Source organism: Antechinus flavipes, chromosome 5 (assembly GCF_016432865.1).
Source record: "Antechinus flavipes isolate AdamAnt ecotype Samford, QLD, Australia chromosome 5, AdamAnt_v2, whole genome shotgun sequence".
Lineage (NCBI taxonomy): Eukaryota > Metazoa > Chordata > Mammalia > Dasyuromorphia > Dasyuridae > Antechinus > Antechinus flavipes.
The window spans coordinates 18610154-18632013 of NC_067402.1; the positions used below are offsets into that span (position 1 = coordinate 18610154).

The 21860-nt window shown below is 44.1% G+C and overlaps 1 protein-coding gene across 1 annotated transcript in view; it reads right to left on the minus strand.

Moving 5' to 3' along the window:
- SCRN1 (secernin 1) overlaps window positions 1–21860 on the minus strand; it is a 59937-nt gene that overhangs the window by 28863 nt on the left and 9214 nt on the right. The window contains exon 2 of the mRNA XM_052000941.1: window positions 8300–8459. Within this exon, the coding sequence (XP_051856901.1) occupies window positions 8300–8458 (159 nt within the window). The 5' untranslated portion in view covers window position 8459. The remainder of the gene's footprint in view (window positions 1–8299; window positions 8460–21860) is intronic.

Genomic DNA, 21860 nt, shown 5'->3' on the forward strand with positions numbered 1-21860 from the left:
CGAAGCCTGTGAATTCTGCGGAGGGCTCGGCATGAGTCCCAGCTGAGTATGAAATCATACTTTAAGGACCCACAATTCCACCAGTGTGAGGTAGCTCCCGGTCACTAGCCCCTCTCCAACTAGGTGGTTGGCATTAAAAAGGAATCCCTGGACTGGCCCTCAGATGAGAGTTACCTTGAATTCCCAACCTCCCAAAGCTCATCTACAACTGAATATCTCTCCTTCTATCCAGCTATTCCTCTCTTAAATTCCTGTAATCAGCTTTCCACATCCCCCATTCTATTAAATCTGTTATCTCAATTGTCAAATTCCATTTTTCGTCCTCATTTAATCAATCAACAAGCATTTACTAAGCACCTACTATGTGTTAGACACTATTCTAGGCACTTGGGATATAAAGAGTAAGAAATTCTCCATCCTCAAGCAGTTTAAGATTTTATATTTATGGGTTAATTTATTGTTTCACTATTAGGTTTGAGTTAACTCCCCTTCAGTAAGCATTTATAAACCACCTACTATGTGCAATTTGACCCTGCTTGATGCTAGAGATACAAAGAAAAACAATACCGGTTCCTACCCCCAGAAAATTTACCTAGTGACAACCAGGTAAAGTCCAATAATACTTCATTCTTATTTCCCCATAGTGCCTCGTACAAGACCGGATGTATAATAGGTGCTCAGTATATGCTAATTTGTTAATGAAGACATAGAAAAATAAATCAAGAAAACCACGGTCCCGTAGAGCAGGAGTTCTCAACCATTTTGTATTATGGCTTCCTCTGACGATCAAGTCTGAGGAAGCCCACGGACCCCTTCTCAAAATCATGCTTTTATGAGTAAAATACACAGATTTGTCCCGGAAACAAATTATAATGAAACTGTCAAAATATCAAAAACTGTCAAAAAACAAATAAGTTACGGCCTCCAAGTCAAGAACTCTTCAGAAATTAGGATGTCAATGGGACATATTATTTCAGACCAAACAGAGAGGTTGAAAAAAAAAAATTAGTGATCATGGACAGCTTTGTTTACAGCTTGTAAAAATCTGGAGTTGCTCTTTTTAAATGCAGAGTTGGCTGGGAAAGTCTCTGCCGTGGACGGAGTCCAGCGAGGCTGAAAAGGACAGCTCTGATCAGAGCCAGGATCGGCCCCTCCGGGGGGAAATGCCTCTTACTGACGACACATTTGACAGCCCTTTGCCAGAAGAAGGCCTGGAGGCGTCAGGTCCCAGTTCCCAGTCTGGCCTGTGACCGAGGGGAAAAAAGCACGTATTCTGTATGGGGCAGAGCTCGCGGGGACCAGTAAGGCCCAGTTTGGCAGAAGCACAGGACATCAGAGCTGGAAGGACTCCGAGTCCAGTGGTCGTCTGGTGAGGTCCTTGGATCCCGCCTCGGTGGGACACTGATGGAACAGCCAAAGATTAAAGGCGGGATGGATGGGGAGAGGACGTTCAGGCTGGACACAAACTGAAGCAGCCTCATACACTGTGGGAAAGGGGATGCAGCAAGCATAGGCCTGGCCATGGGTCCCTTTGGTTGATTTGAGCATCGTGGGCTTGGCCCTGGAAAAGACCCCAGGGATTGTCCTTTTACAGAAAAGTAAATTGAGGCCCAGAAAAAATGACTTGCCTCAGATCCCAGAGGGAGTAAATGACTGTGGTAAGATGACTTTGTTTCTTTTTGACCCCCCAGCACTTAGCACAATGCCTGACACAGAGCAGGTGCTGATGAAATGTTGAGGGGAATTGAACTGAGGACCTCTGCTACCATATCCAATCCATTTTCACCTTGTGGCCTTGTTAAAATATTCACACAAATATATGTATATATATATATGTGTGTGTATATGTGTATATATTTATACACACATATAAAAACACATTTTCTATATATAAATTATAAACTATACACTTATAATTTACATACATTCTATAAATGGTTATATGTATTATTTTATGTCTATGCCCTTGTGTGTTGTTTTACTTCTTATTTTGTAAGGACTTTGTTTTATTCTTCATTTTGTTGATGGTCAAGTTTGTAATTTTTAAAAATTAGCTAAATTAAAAACTCCAACATGTGACCAAGAAATCTGCTTCCCAGGTCACAACCTAGTGATGATGAACTAAAAAACATTCCCGGGGGAAACGAGGAAAGATATTCGAGAGCACCCTAGTGTTTGCCTAGATTGTCTCATCTTTCCCAAGATGGATACAGGCCCTCTGTCTCAGCCTCCACCAAACTGGTCCAGCTGTGCAGCTAGCCCACGAAGGGGGGGAGGCACCCACCCAGGCACTAACAATGGAGCCAATCAGGGTTTCCGGAGGCAGCCAACGGCCACACCCCAAGAACGTGTGGGCCATTTAAATAAGTGAACTCCAGGCGTGGGTGCCCTCTCCCCGCTCCAGCAAATTTCCCTGTTTGTGTGTTTGGGAATAAAGACATCGCCCGATCTGAGTTCAGCACTCCCTTCCAGCTTTGAAATACCTAGATCGCTAAGACAAGAGGGATTTCTGAGATGAAATGACTTCCCCATTTTACTTTCTCCATACGGACAACATCACACCCTGAAACAATCAGAAACTGATTTTGTCTCCAGTTTAAAAAAAACTGTCAAGAAATGATTCAGGATTTTTTAATTGATAAATAATAGGGAGAGTCTAATATGATGTGACTGTTGTAAGAGATGGTGAGGGAAAGAGGCTTATAACTCCAGATTTAGACTGGTCCATCCCCTCAATTTACAAGGGAGGAAACTGAGGCACAAGGAAATTTTAATGATCTGCCCAACTTTGCACTCATAATAAGCATCAGAGGTGGGATTTGAATCCACGTTCCCTGACTCTAGAGCCAACATTCTCTCCCTTGTATCCCACTGAAGACTTGAACCAGGAATCGAGTAGACTGATTATATGTGTGTGTGTGTGTTTAAAATTCCTTCTTTATTTTGAGGTACTCATCTTTGAGACCATTAAGAGGAAATTTTAAATAATAAATTTTATTTTGAAAGATTACAAAGCTAATAGCCAGCAATCAAAACAAATAATTAAGTTCTTACAACATAAAGACTAAAATCACACAGTAAATCCTTGACTGGCTGGGTGGCTTTGCCTAAGTCACTTTATGGAAATCAATTTCCTCAGCTCCAAAATGACCGATGGAGTTAAAGTTAGCTTTGGGTTTCCTTCCATCCTGTGAGCCCATGAACACCTGGAGAAAGAAGCTGAAAACAGCTGAAAAATCAGATGTGCAAAGATCATGGCGCCCAACAGAAGCCAGAAACACATAAGGCAATTCTTCCAGAGGAAATCCCTATTGTTTCCTGGGCTCCTGACAATCCTGGCCTCCCCCTCACGCATTCCGGTAGCCGGTATTCCTGGGTACTGTCCAGTGAAAGGGGGAATGGAGACCTCAGGACAATAGATTTGTTTAATGAATGAAAAAACACCCGTTGTGTCATTCCTACTGTACTTGGATGGGCGAAGAAAGTCCTGGCACTGCCAGCGGGGCCGTGGGGATCAGTCTGATGAGTCAGTCAAACTTCCTAGTCTAAGAAACAATGACAGGACATGAACGGCAGACTTGGAGATGAGAAGGGACGTGAAGGAATCACGGCCGAGCTTTTTGTCCTTGGGCAAAGCCCTGACAAATGGCACTGACAACCTGGGCGAGGTCGGCTCCTGGCTTGGTCAGCCCAGAGCACCGGGTACCATGGTGGTGCCCACATTCTGGGAAGGACGCTCAGAGACACTGTCCAGGGGAGGCCTCCAGTGCGTGCCATTAATAAGAGCTTGTGAAAGAAATGGGCAGATTTAACCCGAAGAAGGAAACGCTCAAGGGAAGAAATACAACAACTCCCTGAAGGGGAAACCTGAGAAGAAGGACTAGCCCTGGTCTTCCTGGCCTGAGAGGGAAGAGCTGGGAGCAGAAACTAAGAGCCAGTTTTAGGCTTGATACCAGGAGGGAACATCCTAATAATTAGCACGATCCCTAAATGGCCAGAATGGCTTGGGTCCCCTTCCTCACTGGGAGTTACCAAGCCCTTTCACTGGCTATACTATAGAGGGAAGTCCCAATCTATCCCCTCTCACTGGCTATATTAGAGAGGAAAGTCCCAATCTATCCCCTCTCACTGGCTATACTATAGAGGGAAGTCCCAGTCTATTGGATGCTGACATTCTCTGAATCTGATTAATTGATGGGTCATCCAAGGCCATCTCCCCTTCTATAGAGGGGAGCATTTTTTTTATTGGTGCTTTGAGATCATACAAGGTTGTAGACTGGAGAAAGGCAAAGTAGCTGAGGAAGGAGGAGCTACTGGACACCTCTTGCTGAGGTCCTTCACTCACTGGAAATGTTCTGGGGCTGGGGGATTGAGGAAGGGTAATTATTAGGATGTTATTCCTGATTCTGCTGAAGCTATATCTAGCTCCTTGTACAATTGATGAGGATGAGGTGGCAAGGGTCATTCTGATTGTAAGCAGCAATTTCACAAACTGAAATGTCGACATCATGAACTGAAATGTCCCTGCTAGAGAGAAGCTGTAATTTATAGAATTTATGAATGGAAACCGTAGTGAGAAGATTAGATTGGATGGTTTGGAGACCATCGGGACAGGCTCCCCTTAGGGGAGGCCCTAAATTTCCAGAACATATTTATGGGAAAATGCTGACAAAAATGGTTTTTGAAGGTTGTACAACTGTGTCCCCAAATAATGCTTTGTCCACCACTAGCTTATTTTTTTCCTGATAACAAAATAACACATTGCCCTGACTTCCTGATACGCAAGTTGCCCAGACCACCCAAAATGAGAACCTGCTTCCAGAAGGCACTTAGGAGCACAGTGTCCCCTGCAGCGGGAGCACCCCTTCCTGCCGAATGCACCCGTGTCTATGTGCTTCCGAACACAGAACTGCCCATGTGACCCACCCTCTGTTAGTGTGTGTGACTGACTTGTAGGCAGGATCCCTCTCCTTCTTCCTCCTCTTCCCCTTTTCCCTCACTGCTCGCCGTGAGACTTTGCATTGAACTGATTCCCACTGTTTTACCTGCTACTCTCGGCACCTGAACTCACTGAGGGATAGTTTTCCCCCAGTGTCCCTGCCCGGCCCATGGACCTAAGCTGTGCACCCAGACAAGGACTTAACCTAAGGACGGGCACCCCTCTCTTAGGGCAGGGGGGCATGATAGCCTGGGTGTAGAAAGCAAGGATCAAGAAGGGGACCCTCTGTCCTCCCAGAAGGGCCTCTCTTAGGCCAAAGGACTGTTACAGTGACCTTGTTTAACATCTGGATAGCTAGATATTAATAATGAGAAAGCAGCTTCATTGGAGACCCCTCCTCAAACTCCAGTCAGTACTAGCTAATTCATTATGGTTTTATAAGGGGTAATGATGGCTAGTAATTATTTATTTTTCATATAATCACCTGGTAATATATATCTAGTCAATTACCTACTAATAGGTATAAGAATAAGCAATGTATTAATCCATACTTTAAATCAGTCACATAACAGCTTTAATGGGAGTTTTAATGGACTGCCCACTACTTGTTTACCAATTATGGAGCTCATTTGTGCGACCCCAAGAGTGCTGACGAGATTGTTTTGCTCAGATTCCACGTCCCAACCAAGCACGGGGGGGTGGCAGGGCCCAATATGTTATGGGAGCACATAGATAGTTTGTACCGACTCCTCCCACCGACCCCAAGAAGGCCATATTTGAACCCAGGTTTTCCTGACGCCCGGCCTGGGACTGTCTGTTGCTCTCTTTGTAGTGCTAAGTATTTTATTTTATGTATTTAAATCTGGGAAGAGCTCAGCAGACTTTGAGAGTCCGTGTCACAAAAAGGGTTCAGGACAGGGGGATAGGGCCCAGTAGGGTAAGGTGAGGCTCCATATACTGAAGCTGTTACGCGTCCTCTCTAACGCAGCTTGTCTCCATTGTGGGAACGGACCTTTATCTGCAGTTGTGGGATTGGGACTGGAAGGCCTGAGACCGCCATGAGTGACAGCACAGATGAATGACGTGAGGGGATCGCATGGGGCCTTCTGTGGTAAGGAAGGCCACACCCTGCCTCGTCTTCTGGCTTCCACATCCTTGTTTGCTTGTTGTCTCCCCTGTTAGATGAAGAGTTCCCCTGGTGCAGGGATTGGGCCTTTACCTTTGTTTGTATCCTCAGTGCTTAGCACAATGGCTGGCACACAGTAGGCACTTAATATATTCTTGTAGACTTGACAATATAAATGTCAGATATTATTATTTTTAATGAATATGACCACTTACAAAGGGCAGTAGCTCTAGAAAACACACTAGAGTAGAGTCCTTTTTGATGCTGATGGTTAAGACCCAGAGAACAATGGAATAGAGAATTTATCATAGGATATCAAATATTTACCTAATGCAGTTATAAAAATAACCTCATGTAGCTTGGGGAGAGTGACTGATTTAAGTTGTGGTTTATACCACGGAATAAAGAGCAGCATTGGACTGGAGCAGATCTGACTTTTGCAATGACTGCAGTCAGTTCAATTACACATCCCCACACTGCAAAGGATCTGTCTCAGAAATTTCTTTTATAGGTATTTAGTTGTAAATGATGTTACAAACAAAAGGTGCCAAATAAATGACTGACTGTCTAGAACGGGTCCCTGTTAATCCCAAGGTGCTGCCCCTAGAACCAACCAAAGGCTGGTTCATTTAGGTTTGAGGAAATTTCCTTCTCAAGACTTCCCCCCACTGTAAGCACGCATCACTTTATCAGATCCCCTCTCTACCCAACAGTTACCCCACAAACAAAGCCTTTTGAGAGGAGGCTGGTACAGCAGCCGTCCCTGAGACCACTCAGAAGGAGTGACAACCTCAGAAAAAGAAGGCTGGGGGGACCAGCCCTTGGCTGTTTGGTTTCTCTAACGTGGAATAGACCTTTCAGGGACTGCCGCACGCAGCACAAAATCAAGAAAAGAAAATTAAGCAGAACCTGGGGAACTCGGGGTTGGAAAGCCTTCGACCCTGAGCCACATCGGGCTGAAAACTGGACTTGGACAGGACCGTATGTTATTGAGCAAGAGCTCACTGCCACTTACTCCAGTCACTGAAGCTGAGGGAGGGAGGAGACGTGGTGGAAGAAAGCGCTCATCTTGGAGTCACAGGACCAGAGTTCCAGTCCCAGCTCTGCCAAATGCTACCTGTGGGAGCTGGAGAAAGTCACAGCCTCTCTGTTTCTCCATACTTCACCTCTAAAATGAGGGGGCTGGATGAGGTGTCCCCCAAAATCCCTTCCAGTTCTCGTTCTCGCCTCCATGATATCCCTGATGCCTCATGCTGACGGCTGTGGGAGCCAGGGATTCCCACACAAGCTAAGAAAGGCACAAGCGTGTTGTAATTCCCCAGGTGCAGTCTGCCATGCCCTTCTTCCTAAGGCGGCTCCAAGATCCCCCCTCCCAAGCCGTGGGATGTCTGCTAACACGATCTCCCGTTCCCTCTAGAGATTACAACCCACTTGGAACAGAGAGGGATTTTTTGCCAGCTCCAAAATCGAAACAAAAGTTTCTCCTGATTTTAAGGCCCACACACTTCATTTGGGGGGATCTGTTTCTCCTGAACTAACAACAGAAACTTGCTCTTAGGTACTGATGAAATTTGCACCTGAAGATTCAAGGAGAGTGTTCCTATTCATCAAGTCACATGGGAGCGACAGATGTATTTATCGACTACTATTTTTTAAGACCATAAATCAGAGAAATAGCATCAAGCAGAAATCCAGGTGGTAAATGGGAGCAGCACCATGCTTCCCAGAGAGAAATGAAGGTGTCAAGAGCTAAGTCAGCCTAGAAGGAATGAAGGAAGGAAGGAAGGAAGGAAGGAAGGAAGGAAGGAAGGAAGGAAGGAAGGAAGGAAGGAAGGAAGGAAGGAAGGGAGGGAGGGAGGGAGGGAGGGAGGAAGGAGGGAAAGGAAGGGAGGGAGGGAGGGAGGGAGGAAGGAAGGAAGGAAGGAAAGAAGGAAGGAAGGAAGGAAGGGAGGGAGGGAGGGAGGAAGGAGGTAAAGGAAGGGAGAGAGGGAGGGAGGGAGGGAGGGAGGGAGGGAGGAAGGAAGGAAGGAAGGAAGGAAGGAAGGAAGGAAGGAAGGAAGGAAGGGAGGGAGGAAGGAAGGAGGGAAAGGAAGGGAGGAAGGGAGGAAGGGAGGAAGGAAGGAAGGGAGGAAGGAAGGAAGGGAGGGAGGGAGGGAGGGAGAAAGGAACAAAGGAACAAAGGAAGACAAAAAGCCACAAACCACAAAATAAGGCAAGGATCCCATATCACTCACCTCCACTTTGCTTTCAGGTTCATGGTCAGCGGCTGCGATATAGACAACCTCCTGGACTTCATCTCTGGGCCGCGCTGAGTTCTTCCCGAACACCACCAGCCCATCCTTGGCCCGCGGGGGGAAAGCCACAAAGCAATAACTGGGAGGAGCCACCGACATCCTGAAAAGAGAACACCTGTGTGATGAAACCGGGACGAACACAGAACATGCCATCAGCACAGTATTTTTCCCCAGAGGATTTTATCCACTAAAATAATATCAGTATTAAACTGTATGCACCATTGGTCATGAAGAAATCCCAGCTGGCAAAAAAGGAGCAAAATTGTGGGATAGTCAAGACAGATCAGGTGTAAGCGGGCTCAAAAAGCCAGTAATTATCAACAAACATTTAATAGATACCTACTGTGTTCTGGGAACTGGGGATACAAAAACAAAAGCAATACAGATTCCTTCTAAGATGGATGGATGGGGAGAGAGAGAGAGAGAGAGAGAGAGAGAGAGAGAGAGAGAGAGAGAGAGAGAGAGAGAGAGAGAGAGAGAGAGAGAGAGAGAGACATGGATGAACAGACAGATAGCTACATTCTAAATAGAAAAATACTTAGATACATAGATGGATTGATGGCTGAAAGAATGGATGGATAGATAGATACAAAGATACATAGATACATGATACATAGATACTTGGATGGATGGATAGTTAAATGGAGAGATGGGTGGATAGTAGATAAGTAGGTGATTGAATTGATGGATAGATACATAGATATATGGATGGATGGTTGGTTGAATGGATGGATAGATGAATGGATAGTTAAGTAGGTAGATAAGTGATAGGATGGAGAGATAGATGGGCTGATGGATATATGTAAATAGAAGCATATAAAGAAATATAAACAATTGCAAGTACTAGGGTGACAATGATTCAGAAGCAGCTAAAAGTACAATAAAAGAAAAAGAATTTTTAAAAGAGGCAATCTGCCACCTCATAGGAAAGCAGAAACGCTCCATTTGGTTGTGTCCCAAATCTCACCCGCAGGGCTGGCAGGTTTTCACGGTGCCATATGGCTGAAGTTGAAAGAGCAAGGAAAGACCAGTGAGAAGCAGAAAAACCATCTTTTTCTAATCCTGTTTCAGTTGTGCAATAATGACATGCTGTCCACAACTGGGGTCTCTACTCCCCTGAACTGGATCTCTATTCCCATCAAGGACGTCTATACTGGCCAACTGGCCATGCACAACTCATTGGTTCCTCCCTCTGCCTATCACTCCAATCTCAGGCTAACACCCCATGGTGTAGAGAGGCTGGGATCTTGCAGATCACAGAGGAGAATCCCCTGGTTTATAGATGGGAGAAAAGGCCCAGAAATTGTACATGATTTGCCCAGAATCATACCGGCTCTTAAGAAGTCATCAGGTCTTCGGACTCCAAATCCAAATGTGAGGTCACCACTTTACCGCCCACCAAAATCTTAACAATTGAATACATTTCTATATAGAGTTATAGAATCTCTCATTTGGAGCAAAAGCGGTTGGTGGAAAAGGGACAATAGTGCAAAAGACAGTTAATCCTGTACTTCTGGGCTTATACCCCAAAGAGATACTAAAGAAGGGAAAGGGACCTGTATGTGCCAAAATGTTTGTGGCAGCCCTGTTTGTGGTGGCCAGAAACTGGAAATTGAATGCATGCCCATCAATTGGAGAATGGCTGAATAAGTTCTGGTATATGAACGTTATGGAATATTATTGTTCTGTAAGGAATGACCAGCAGGATGATTTCAGAGAGGCCTGGAGAGACTGACAGGAACTGATGCTAAGTGAAATGAGCAGAACCAGGAGATCATTATACACTTCAACAACGATACTGTTTGAGGATGTATTCTGATGGAAGTGAATTTCTTTGACAGAGACCTAACTCAGTTTCAATTGATAAATGATGGACAGAAGCAGCTACACCCAAAGAAAGAACACTGGGAAATGAATGTAAACTATTTGCATTTTTTGTTTCTCTTCCCGGGTTATTTTTAACCTTCTGAATCCAATTCTCCCTGTGCAACAAGAGAACTGCTCGGTTCTGCACACATATATTGTATCTAGGATATACTGTGACATATTTAACATGTAAAGGACTGCTTGCCATCTAGGGGAGGGGGTAGAGGGAGGGAGGGGAAAAATCGGAACAGAAGTGAATGCAAGGGATAATGCTATAAAAAATTACCCTGGCATGGGCTCTGTCAATATAAAGTTATTATTAAAAAAAAAAAAAAAAAGACAGTTAACCCTGAATGCAGAGTCACAGGGAGAGCAGAAGGGCCTCCCTCCCTCCCAGAAAGTCCATCCTGCATCCTTGAAGGACTTAGGGTAGGGAGGATGGAGGAGATGGGACCCAGAAGCAGGGCACATGGCCATATCTTCTGTGGGTGGGGTTAGGAAAGAGTCAAAGTAGGATGAAAAGACAGATTGTTAGAAGATAGCAAGGTGGGAGAAGGGCAGAGATACTGGTCTCTCAACTGTTCTAGGGAAGATATACCTACACCGTAGACATCAGCACCCTGAGACAAAGCTCCTACTGCCCCCATCCTAGTTCCAGCTCTGTTTCTTCTGTCCTTTAAGGTTTACAAAGCAATTTCCTCACAATTCTGAGAAGCATGTGATCCAAGTATTATTATCCCTTTATAGGTGAGATACTCAGAGAGGTTAAGTGAATTGATTTTGAACCTACTGTTCGCTCCACAAGGTGCTTAATAAATGCTGGCTAGTTTGTTGATTTAGAGAAGGTGTTCTTGCTCAGGTGGCACTGGATAACCTCCTTAATCCCTTCCAAGTCAAAGATACTGCATGTTTGTAGTCTCAAAGACCGAGCTGGGGATCTTGAATGACTGAGGGGGTCTGGGATTGTTGAATGGACAGATGATCCCTATAGGTGGTAGATTCCCAATTCTGAAGGGAAGAGAAGGGGGATGTTCAGTGGGAAAACATGGCAGGCTCCTTCTGGGTTAAGGAAGAGGATAATCTACAGCCAAACCATGGAGAAGAATGATGACGGACCAAGGACTTAGCCAGGAAATTTAAGATGGTTTAGGATCAAGAAATAAGCTTGTAAATTGATTAACTGCAAACCTGATGGTGTCAAGCCTTGATGTCTGTTTCCTTTATAAATAAACTCTGTGATATGGAACTCATTTGAATAAATGAGCATTTATTAGGCAGTATGATGTGTTGGCCACTGTGCTAATCTCTGCAGATAAAAAGATTTTAAAAGAGACCATCCCTGATCTTAAGGGGAAGGAGAAAACATGGCATTTGGAGAGACTGAATGAAGGGAGGGAGCTTTGTTCTACAGGGTCTGAAGGGGGAGAGGACAGATACTGCAGAGGAGATGATGAGATGGCTGCAGAGCATGTGACACTAAAGCACGGTCATCAAAGAGCCAACCAGCAGCTGAGTGGATTACTTTGTGTGGTCACCAATAAACCAGATTGTGACTTGGGGGAGAGCTCCAAAGAGGAACACCAAGTTGGAGCTGGGATGCGAGCCCTGGGACTTCTACTCCATAGGCAGCACTCTTTTACCCTGGTAAATTGCCTCACAGGTTGCAATATGTGCTGGTGAATGAAGCTTCCCACACTGAACATCATCCCCATGCCAACAAAATGGCAGCTTCTTTGCTCGCTCGTTCTGCGTGAGTGTGTGCGTGTGTCTGTGTCTCTTTCTCCATCTCTTTGTTTCTTTGTCTCTCTGTCTCTGTGTGTCTCTGTATCGCTCCCTTTCTCTGTCTCTGTCTCTCTCTCTCTCACACACACATACACAAGTTTTGCTTACTACTTGTACTTCAGATATGCTTGGAGGAAAGCGCAATACACTGTAGGTTATTTATATCTTATCTCATACACAATCAATATTTTATAGTATCCTGTCCTTGACAAGGTCAGATCAATAAAAGTTGAGCCTCCACAGAAGACAGTAACTCCCCAGCTCTGCCTCAAAAACCAAAGACTAGCCCTAGAGCTCTAGCTAAGCTCTCCAGTAGGTTCCTTGGCTGCTGCTGCCCGTTCCGTCAGGACTCCCGCTGTCCCACCAAATGTTCTCGGTCCATTTTGATGCAGAGGTGAGTGCTGGCAACAGATGCCCAGCAGTTTGTGGATCTGAAGGATCTCATTTTTCTGCTGAATTCTGTGACCAAGCAGAGGCAGAAGATCTGAAACCGCAGCTATTCCTGTAACGGTCACATTGAACACATTCCTGCTCCACATTTGGTGGTCGCTCACCCAGGTTCTCCAACGCTAAAGTCACTGTTTCCTCCCTTATGCCCAAATAAAAGCCAAAGGAGAAATGAAAGGAGCCCCCAAACAATCATCAGTTCCATTGTTTCTGAAGTTCTCCCCTGTTGGGGCTCAAATGTACTCCTGCAATCTGCCATCCCTCTCACAAAACAAAGTGGCAAAAGACTCATAGTGGCAGCTGTCAGGCATTGAAAGTCCTCCATTAAAGGACTCTTGTGAGACTGAAGAATGAAATCACTCAAGCTTGGAACCTCTTTTAAGTGATACCTCTAGGTGCCTGATCACATGAGGGAGAGTCACAAGTGAGAGCCAAGTTTTACCCATCTCTTCAGGGAATCTCATCGCCTTTGACCTTGGAAACAACATCCAGGCCAAATTTGGCTTAAACTAGGCTTGGTGTGAGTAGAAAATGAGTTTCTAACTCCAGATTTCTAACCCCTTCCTGAGGGATGGAAGGTGAAAAGAATGGGAAGAAGACACAGCTTTCTCTTTTCTCACCAGAATGATGCAAATCTATCTTCAAGTCATCTTCTTTCCCAGGAGATCAAACACTCCTTTTTTCACTTAGAGTCAATGGAGTTTTTCACAAAAAAAACAGAAGAGACAAAGTGGGAAAAGAGTGGACGGGTGTCATGAAGAAATTCAAGAACCAGAAGAGGAACAGTACTGGAGAGTGTTAGGATGAAGATAATGACAGCAGAAACAGGTGAGCATGTCATCCAAGTATACTGGAGACCATCAGGACGGAAAGAAGAAATGGAGGAAGATAATGACAGCAGAAACAGAAGTGAGCATGTCATCCAAGTATACTGGAGACCATCAGAACAGAAAGTAGAAATGGAGGAAGATAATGACAGCAGAAACAGAAGTGAGCATGTCGTCCAAGTATACTGGAGACCACCAGGACGGAAAGAAGAAATAGAGGAAGATAATGACAGCAGAAACAGAAGTGAGCATGTCATCCAAGTATACTAGAGACCATCGGGACAGAAAGAAGAAATGGAGGAAAATAATGACAGCAGAAACAGAAGTGAGCATGTCATCCAAGTATACTAGAGACCACCGGGACGGAAAGAAGAAATGGAGGAAGATAATGACAGGAGAAACAGAAGTGAGCATGTCATCCAAGTATACTGGAGACCACCGGGACGGAAAGAAGAAATGGAGGAAGATAATGACAGGAGAAACAGAAGTGAGCATGTCATCCAAGTATACTGGAGACCACCGGGACGGAAAGAAGAAATGGAGGAAGATAATGACAGGAGAAACAGAAGTGAGCATGTCATCCAAGTATACTGGAGACCACCGAGATGGAAAGAAGAAATGGAGGAAGATAATGACAGCAGAAACAGAAGTGAGCATGTCATCCAAGTATACTGGAGACCACCGAGATGGAAAGAAGAAATGGAGGAAGAGTACAAGAAACAGATCACAAGGCTGACAGAGTCACAAGTTAGTCCCCTCCCTGGCAATATAAAGTTTTAAAGAATTGTCTGAGTCACTGAACTCTTAAATGACTTTCCAAGGACCACACGATCAGTAAGTATCAGAACTAGAACCTGAACAAACCAATCTCCTGGTCACCCAAGTTAGAAATCCCAAAATTAGCTCTAATCTCCTTGCCCACTCTCACTCAAGACCAAGTCTACCTCTCTCAAACTTAAAATACATGGGCTATTCATGATTGACACAGGAGTTTCTACCTGTTCTGTTTCTGACGTGGGCCAGACTGGTTCCACTCTCACCACATTAATTCTATCCTCACTACAGGTACTCAATCAGCAGAGTCTACTGTAGGTCACCAGCCCTGAACTCAAGAGTTCTACAAACTCAGTCTCCCCAGCAGCAGGAATTGCAGAACTATGCTACCATGTCCAATCTCCCCAGATTTTGGAGGGGCAAATTTCAATTATTCAGGGAAAAGATAACGAGGATCTCATGGGCTAGAATTGTACAGGAAACTTTAGACAAGAGGGATGAAAATCTTTTCAGCATGAAATTCTGAAGATACGAAAAAATCAGTTCTAATGAGGAAGAAAAGAGGAAATTGTATCAAAATAGATTAGTCTGGCAACTGATGTGGAAATACTTTTACATAATTGCACATATATAATCTATATCTGATTGTTTGCTCTCTTGGGGAGGAGGCATGGAAGGAAAGAAGAAAAAAATCAGAACCCAAAATCTTATAAAAATGAATAGTGAAAACTATATTCACATCTAATTGGAAAAAATAAAATACAATTTACAAAAAAATTTAAATAGTGTAGCTCAGGGGTCCTCAAACTTTTAAATAGGGGGCCAGTTCATTGTCCCTCAGACCGTTGGAGGGCCGGACTAGAGTAAAAACAAAAACTTTGTTTTGTGGGCCTTTAAATAAAGAAACTTCATAGCCCTGGGTGAGGGGGATAATTGTCCTCAGCTGCTGCATCTGGCCCGTAGGCCGTAGTTTGAGGACCCCTGGGTAGATACACAGGGAACCCATGAACAAACTTGAACTTTTCAAAGAAAATGTCCAGAAGTCATAAGCAAGATGGAATAAGAAGTGAAAACAAAAATCTTGCATGGCCTTATAAAAATGTGTCAAGAATGCTAAACTTTAGAAGAATCTGAAGCTGAAGAGGAAAAACTAATGAACAAAAAGAACTTTTATTTTTTTTTTAAAAAAAAAGCCTCTGTTGGAAAGAAAAAGAAGATACAAAAAAGACAAAGACCTTTGCTTGGAATAGACGGGATGATGACCGACAACAGAGAAGGCCAAGCTGCTCAATTACTACTTTCCTTCTATTTTCTTGGCCAAGAAAAATGATCTTTGACCCAGAAATGAGAGAACAAAAGCAATCAAAGGGAGATGATACTATTTTCACAAGACCAATTTTCCCAGTGTCTGTGGATGGGCCAACATCCTCCTAACCCAGATTTTCAAGGCTATCCCGGAGCTTGCTGGGACTTTTTCCCTTTCCTTCCTCACTCCCACCTCCAATCAGATAGCCATATCACTTCTATCTGCCTTCGACTCACAAGCTAAGTCCCTATCACCTCTTGCCTAGATTAGTGTGACCGCCATAAAAGTATGCTCCCCTTTCCCGGGCTCTCCCCTTCGCCATCCATCCACAGTTGTCAAACAATATTCACAGCACATGAGAACAGCTACAAATTCCCCTGCTCAAACTTCTACAATGGCTGCCCATTATCTATAGGCTAAAATAAAAATCCCTGATCCAGACATTTAAGGGTTTCTTCAACCAGCTCCAACCTACCTTTTTTGCCTTATTTCATACTCTCTCTCCCCACGGTCATATAAAATATTACACAATGAAACTGGGCCTTCTGTCTCATCCTGAACTCCCCAGCCTCCATACATTGCCATGGGGCATACTTCATGTCAAGAACATACTCCACTGTTAATAAAAAGTTATTAAAAAAAAAAAAAGAACATACTCCATCCTCATTAACAACCATTAACAACCGTCTCAGATGCCTCCTCCCCCTGAAGCCTCCCATGATCCCCACTTCCCCATACTGAAAGTGAGCTCTCCCTCCCCGAACTTTCCCAGGGGAACGGATCTGGAGGCAACTCCATCCCTGGCTCGGTGTACCTCGAATCATGCTGGGAGCATGTCATATATACAAGTCAGACTATCAGCTTCCTGGGGGCAGGATAGTTTCTTCTTCATAGCCTGGGGGAGACAGTATATCATAACCTCAATTTGCTTTATTGTCTCAAATATTTCCAGCTCTAATGTCATGGCAAAAGGAGAAGACTCAGGGCTCAGAGGTGGCTGACCTGAAGGGTCTCCCAGGTAGGAGCAGAAAGAGAAATCATGGCCGCTGTGTAGGTCTGTGTCCCCTGGACACTGTGAATGTCACAAGTCAGGAGAAGCAGATCCCTCAGTTACCCACCTGAGACAAGGATGCTAATCCTGATGAATTTCCTATTAATACTACTATAACCCTGACTCGGGTTCCTCCCCTAGAGCTTGAGAGAGCTTGCTCTCTCTGCCTCTGCTTTCTTCCCTTTCCATTCCATTTTCCATAAGCTGTCTTAACCATCCGAAGTTCCAAATCATTCCCTGCTCTAGAATCATCAGTGACTCCCCATTGTCTCTAGGGTAAAGTGGAAACTTGGTGATCCAGCTATCAGCCTGATTCAGTTTTCCTTTCCAGACTTTTCAAACATAGCGATGGAGTTGGGGGTCAGGAAAAACCAAGGTAGACACTTTACTAACTGTGTGACCCCTCTTAACCTCTCCCTCCCTCAGCTTCCTCATCTGCAAGATGGGAGCAAGAAAAACATTCCTCTGAAAAGGCTGTAGTTAGAATCAAATGAGATCACATGCAAAGTGTTTCACAAACCTTAAGGGACTCCCTAAGCACTACATTATCATTATTATGATTGCCTTTCATGGATTTTATGTGTTAGCTAATTTGGAAAATTCATTCTTTCTTGATTTCATCATTCCTCTCCACCCTCCTCTCTTCTAAGTCTCTTGGGTCATCCCTACCATGCTTAGAATGTCCTCCCTTCTCCAGCTTTGTCTGATGAAATCTCTCTCTTCCTTCTAGGTCAACTCAGGGGCCCATTTTCCACAAAGTCTTGCTGGAGGATGTATATTTATTCTCTAGATCCCTCCTTTGGTCTCTTACATTTTGCTTCGAATTACATTGATCTCCCTATACACTGCATCTCCCAGAAGAAATCAAGTACTATGAATGGGGGGGGGTGGGTTTCGTGGCTATAATTGTACCCCAAAAGCTCAGTGCAATACCCTGGTTACAGGAGGAAATCAGTAAGTCAGCAAAGCATTTATTAATCCCTCTTACGTTCCAGTCATTTAATAAATGCTTAATGAATGGAATTATGAACCAACTTTTACATAACAAAAATAGATCAACATACAAGATATTGCAAAAAAGTCTCATGATTGGCTGAAACCCACAAAATTCCAAGGCGTTTAATAATGCTTAATGAATGGAATTATGAACCTAACTTTACATAACAAAAATAAATAATATAGAAGATATTGGTCAAAAAGCTGCATGAATAAACAAGACGGACCAGTCGTGTGATGGTAGAAAGGGATATAATGGAAGTACAGGGTGATTAGAGCTTTGGAACCCTCTTGATCCCAAGGTCTTCACCATTCTGGGTGGAGTCTCTATGTGGAATTTATAGACAGGAGAGCATAGTGGAAAAAGCAGCCCTCCAAATCTAAGGATCTGGGTAGAAATGCTGGCTTTGCTGCTTGCTAGCTATGGGACCTTGGACAGATCAGTTATAACCCGAGGGAGCCACAGTTTCCTCACATGTAAAAGCAGAGGGGGACTGGATGATCCCTAAAGTCACTCCCGATTCTCTGGATGACCATAAGACATGGCCAAGAATCATGTAGGATGAAGAGACACAGACAGTTTACAGTCTGCAGGGTTACCAGGTGTACCCCACAGGAGCACATTCATGGACAATCATTTGCTCATATTCAAGATTATTTGCAATAAAATATGTTCTAATATATAAAGAACATTATCCACGCCTCATTTACTTGCTCTATAATTCCTTCTGGTCTGATTACCCAGCTACACAATCTGTTACCGGTATGGGGGTTTTGCCCCCAGGGACCTTACTCCTAAACACCAGTTTGGAGTCTTGCCAGATAATAAAATTATACTACTTAGACCAATAGGGGACCACCAGGTGGGTGCCATGGAGTGCTTAAACTAACAATCACAGCGTCACTAATAACTAGACAAATGCAAATTAAAGCGATTCTGGAATTCCTCCTTCTACCCATCATGGTGGCAAAAATGGCAAAAAGGAAAAATGATGACCATGAATTCAATTCCACAAACAGAATTCCTTGAGGGAAGGGTCTGATTTATTTTTGATTTTATATCCTCAGCAGTTAGCCTAGCATCCAGTAGGCTCTTAATAAATGCTTGTTGGTTGACTTATTAAACACCTACTTTGTTAAAAAAAAAATTGTCCTCTTTGTCTGATGAAATACCTCTCTTCCTTCTAGGTCAACTCAGGGGCCCCATCTTCCACAAAGTCTTACATTAGGGACACTGATAGGCAAATACTTAATAATTTCAAGAATTATTGAGTATTAAGAATAAGGAGGGTGAGGGGAAGGGGACAGAAAAGGCCTCACGTGGGACGTGGTACCTGAACTGTGGCTTTGAACATAGAAATATGAAAAATCGGAAGTCGGGGAAAAGTTCATTCCAGGCACGGGGAGGATGAAAATGTCAATAAGAAAATATTTATTTGTTTAATGCCCTTGGTCTTTATGGAGCCAATCACCATGTGGCTGAGGCTTTCAGGCAGACATTATTTATAAAGGTTACATGCAATCAGAAGAAAGGGAGGAAATACTGAAAGACAGATGGGGGGTAGGCTCAAAGGAAAGGCTATTAAACGAATATATCTTCATCTTTCATGGAAGAACTATGGTTCTCTCTCCTGTCACAAACAGATACTGTGGCAGTGGCAGTTACTAGCATGATTATAGAACAGACTTTTCCAATCTTTGCATCCCCTTCTCTGTTTGTGAGCCAGGGCACCAATGGAACCAGGAAAGCTTGAATTCACCCAATCACCAAGGGCCGTTGTGAGGCAGAAAGTATTGTCCCAGCAGACCTGGGGGGAATTTGACTTAGTGGTCAATAGATCTGGGACCTAGAGAGTATGATTTGGGAAAGGAGAATGTAGGAAACCATTTTAAGACTTTAGCAAAGAGGCTCTTGAGACTGGAGGGAACTTTCTTGAATATTGCTTCTTCTTTTTAATTATAGCTTCTTATTTACAAGACATATGCATGGGTAATTTTTCAGCATTGACCCTTGCAAAGCCTTCTGTTCCAACTTTTCCCCTCCTTCCTCTCACCCCCTCCCCTAATGGCAGGTAGTCCCATATATGTTAAATACGTTAAAGTATATGTTAAATGTAGTAGCATATTGCTTCTTAATCTCCTTACCTAAGACTTTTGCCCTGCTATCTACCTTCATAGAGTGGGGTTGCTGTTGCTGTTGCTGTTGCTGTTGCTGTGGCTGTTGCTGTTGCTGTTACTGTTACTGTTGCTGTTGTTTTTAACTAGCTTGGGCTCCTTTTTAGGGGTTATTGAATGCTTTTATTAATGGAATTGTTGTTCTGAACCCACGGGCTCTGAGTGAGCTCTCGCACCAGACGGGAACCTGGACAGCTCCCCTCCCAACAATCTGTGATGTAACTGTGCTCACCTTTCTTCAGGGGTACAAATCACCCTTTGCAATGGCTCTACCTCAAGCCTAGAATCTACCTCTTGGAATCCCTGATTTTCTTCAAAATGCAGCTCCAATTCTAGCTTGAAATGAAACATTTCACGAGAAAGCTAGCGTCCCTCCCCAGTCTCCCTTGGCTTCATGCTGTATGATTCTGGCTATACTTATACATGCAAATGAGATCTTTTTCATTAGAACGTAAGCTCCTTGAGGATGAGGTCTGGTTTATTTTTGCCTTTTTATCCCTGGCTTCTAACACAGTGCCTTGTATACAGCAGGTGTTTCAAAAATGCATACTGGTTGACAGTGTCCTTTTCAGGGATATGTCAGTTCTCCTGGATCTTTCTTGTTACAGTATTATCTTAACTTTTAAAATATGAAGTAATAGCTTTCATTTCTTACATCACAGACCTTTCCCAGTGTCCCTTTCTCCACAGAACTTTTCCTCATCAAAAAGAAGAACCCAGGACAGCTAATTGGTATAGTGGATAGAGCACCAGCCCTGAAGTCAGGAGGACCTGAGTTCAAATCTGGCCTCAGCACTTAACACTTCCTGGCTGTGCGACTCTAGGCAAGTCCCTTAACCCCAATTGTCTCAGCAAAAAAAAAGAAAAGAAAAGAAAAATCATCCAACAGAGCCATACCTAGGATGGGACAATGGGTGCTTTGACCCAGGATGCTATAATTTAGAGAATGAATGCTACCTGTATTCTTATACAGAATGTATGGTATTCCAACATCCTGCATAGGATGCTATGCATAACAGCACCTATATTCTGTTAGTAGATAAAATAACTATTACCTAGTCAGCAAAAATGAGTTTTAAAAAGTAGCTGCCTCTGGGGCCATAGCCCAAGAGGATCCTGCTTCCTCTCTCCATCATCTCCCCCGGGCCGTGTGGGCTCAACAACGCAGCTTCACAGTGTCTTGGGATCTGAATCTACCTTCCATCATTATCTTAAGATGGTGTCCCAGGTGCAAGGTCTCTCCAGGAGGTGGGTGAGGGAAACAGCATTAGATTTACAATTAAAGATCACGTGTTTGAATCCCGAGTCAGCTACTAATCACCCAGATCTCTCATCAGCTACCTGAGAAGGCCGGACCAAATGGCCTCTGAGTCCTAACTGGTTCTAAGCCCATGATTCTCTGAGGTCTGCCTTCCTTTCCCTCGGTAGAATTTGCCTTAAACGGCTTAATTGAGGAAACCTTTCATCTCCATGGCAGGACTCTCTGAGGGATGCTCATCAGGGACTCCCGAATCCCACTCACGTCTCAGCCTTTAAGCAAAGCCAGGAGACCACAGGACCTCATGTGCCCCATTATGCGTCCCGGTCCCCACCTCCCCCACGTCTGCTCTCCAGAACCAAGACCGGCCGATCCATTTAAGCTGAGTTCTCCGCTGACCCTTTTCATCACATCAACACTGAATTTCCAATGAGTACCATGGACACTCGTGGCTCCTCAGAGAGGAAAGATGTGAATTGTCCCCTAATGTGGTCCAGCCGTAAGGAGTTTAATCCCTCAATAGTCACTCTGTGGGCTACTGAAAGGAGGCTAACATGAACCCATTTGGGGGGGGTGAAATGCTGGTCATATGTAACTAGGAAACAGCTCCTAGAATGTCTAGACAAGGAGGGAGGAAGCTAGGTCAGAAAAAAAAGGTCTTTGTGTTCAGGTTCAGGCAGTGTTTACAGAACTGGATGAATGCACCCTCCATCACTGGGGGCTATTAATGGCTGCTCTCCTACAGAATGGCCTGCGTCTCTCTCAGGGAAACTTCTAGAAACTTTCCTCATTAGTCATCATCTCCTTTATTAAGGACGTGATTTCGTTCAGGGTAGCATGGAAAGGTTCATTCCAACGAGAGTTTACAATTATTAATTAGCTCTCGGAATCCTGGGGTGAAATGCTTTTTCTTGTGAAAGTAAATGCAACAATTATCCGGGCTGCTTCTCCACTCCTTTCCCACCCCCAAAAACCATCCAAAAAAATCACTGATTCACTTGCCAGAGTGACTGGCACTC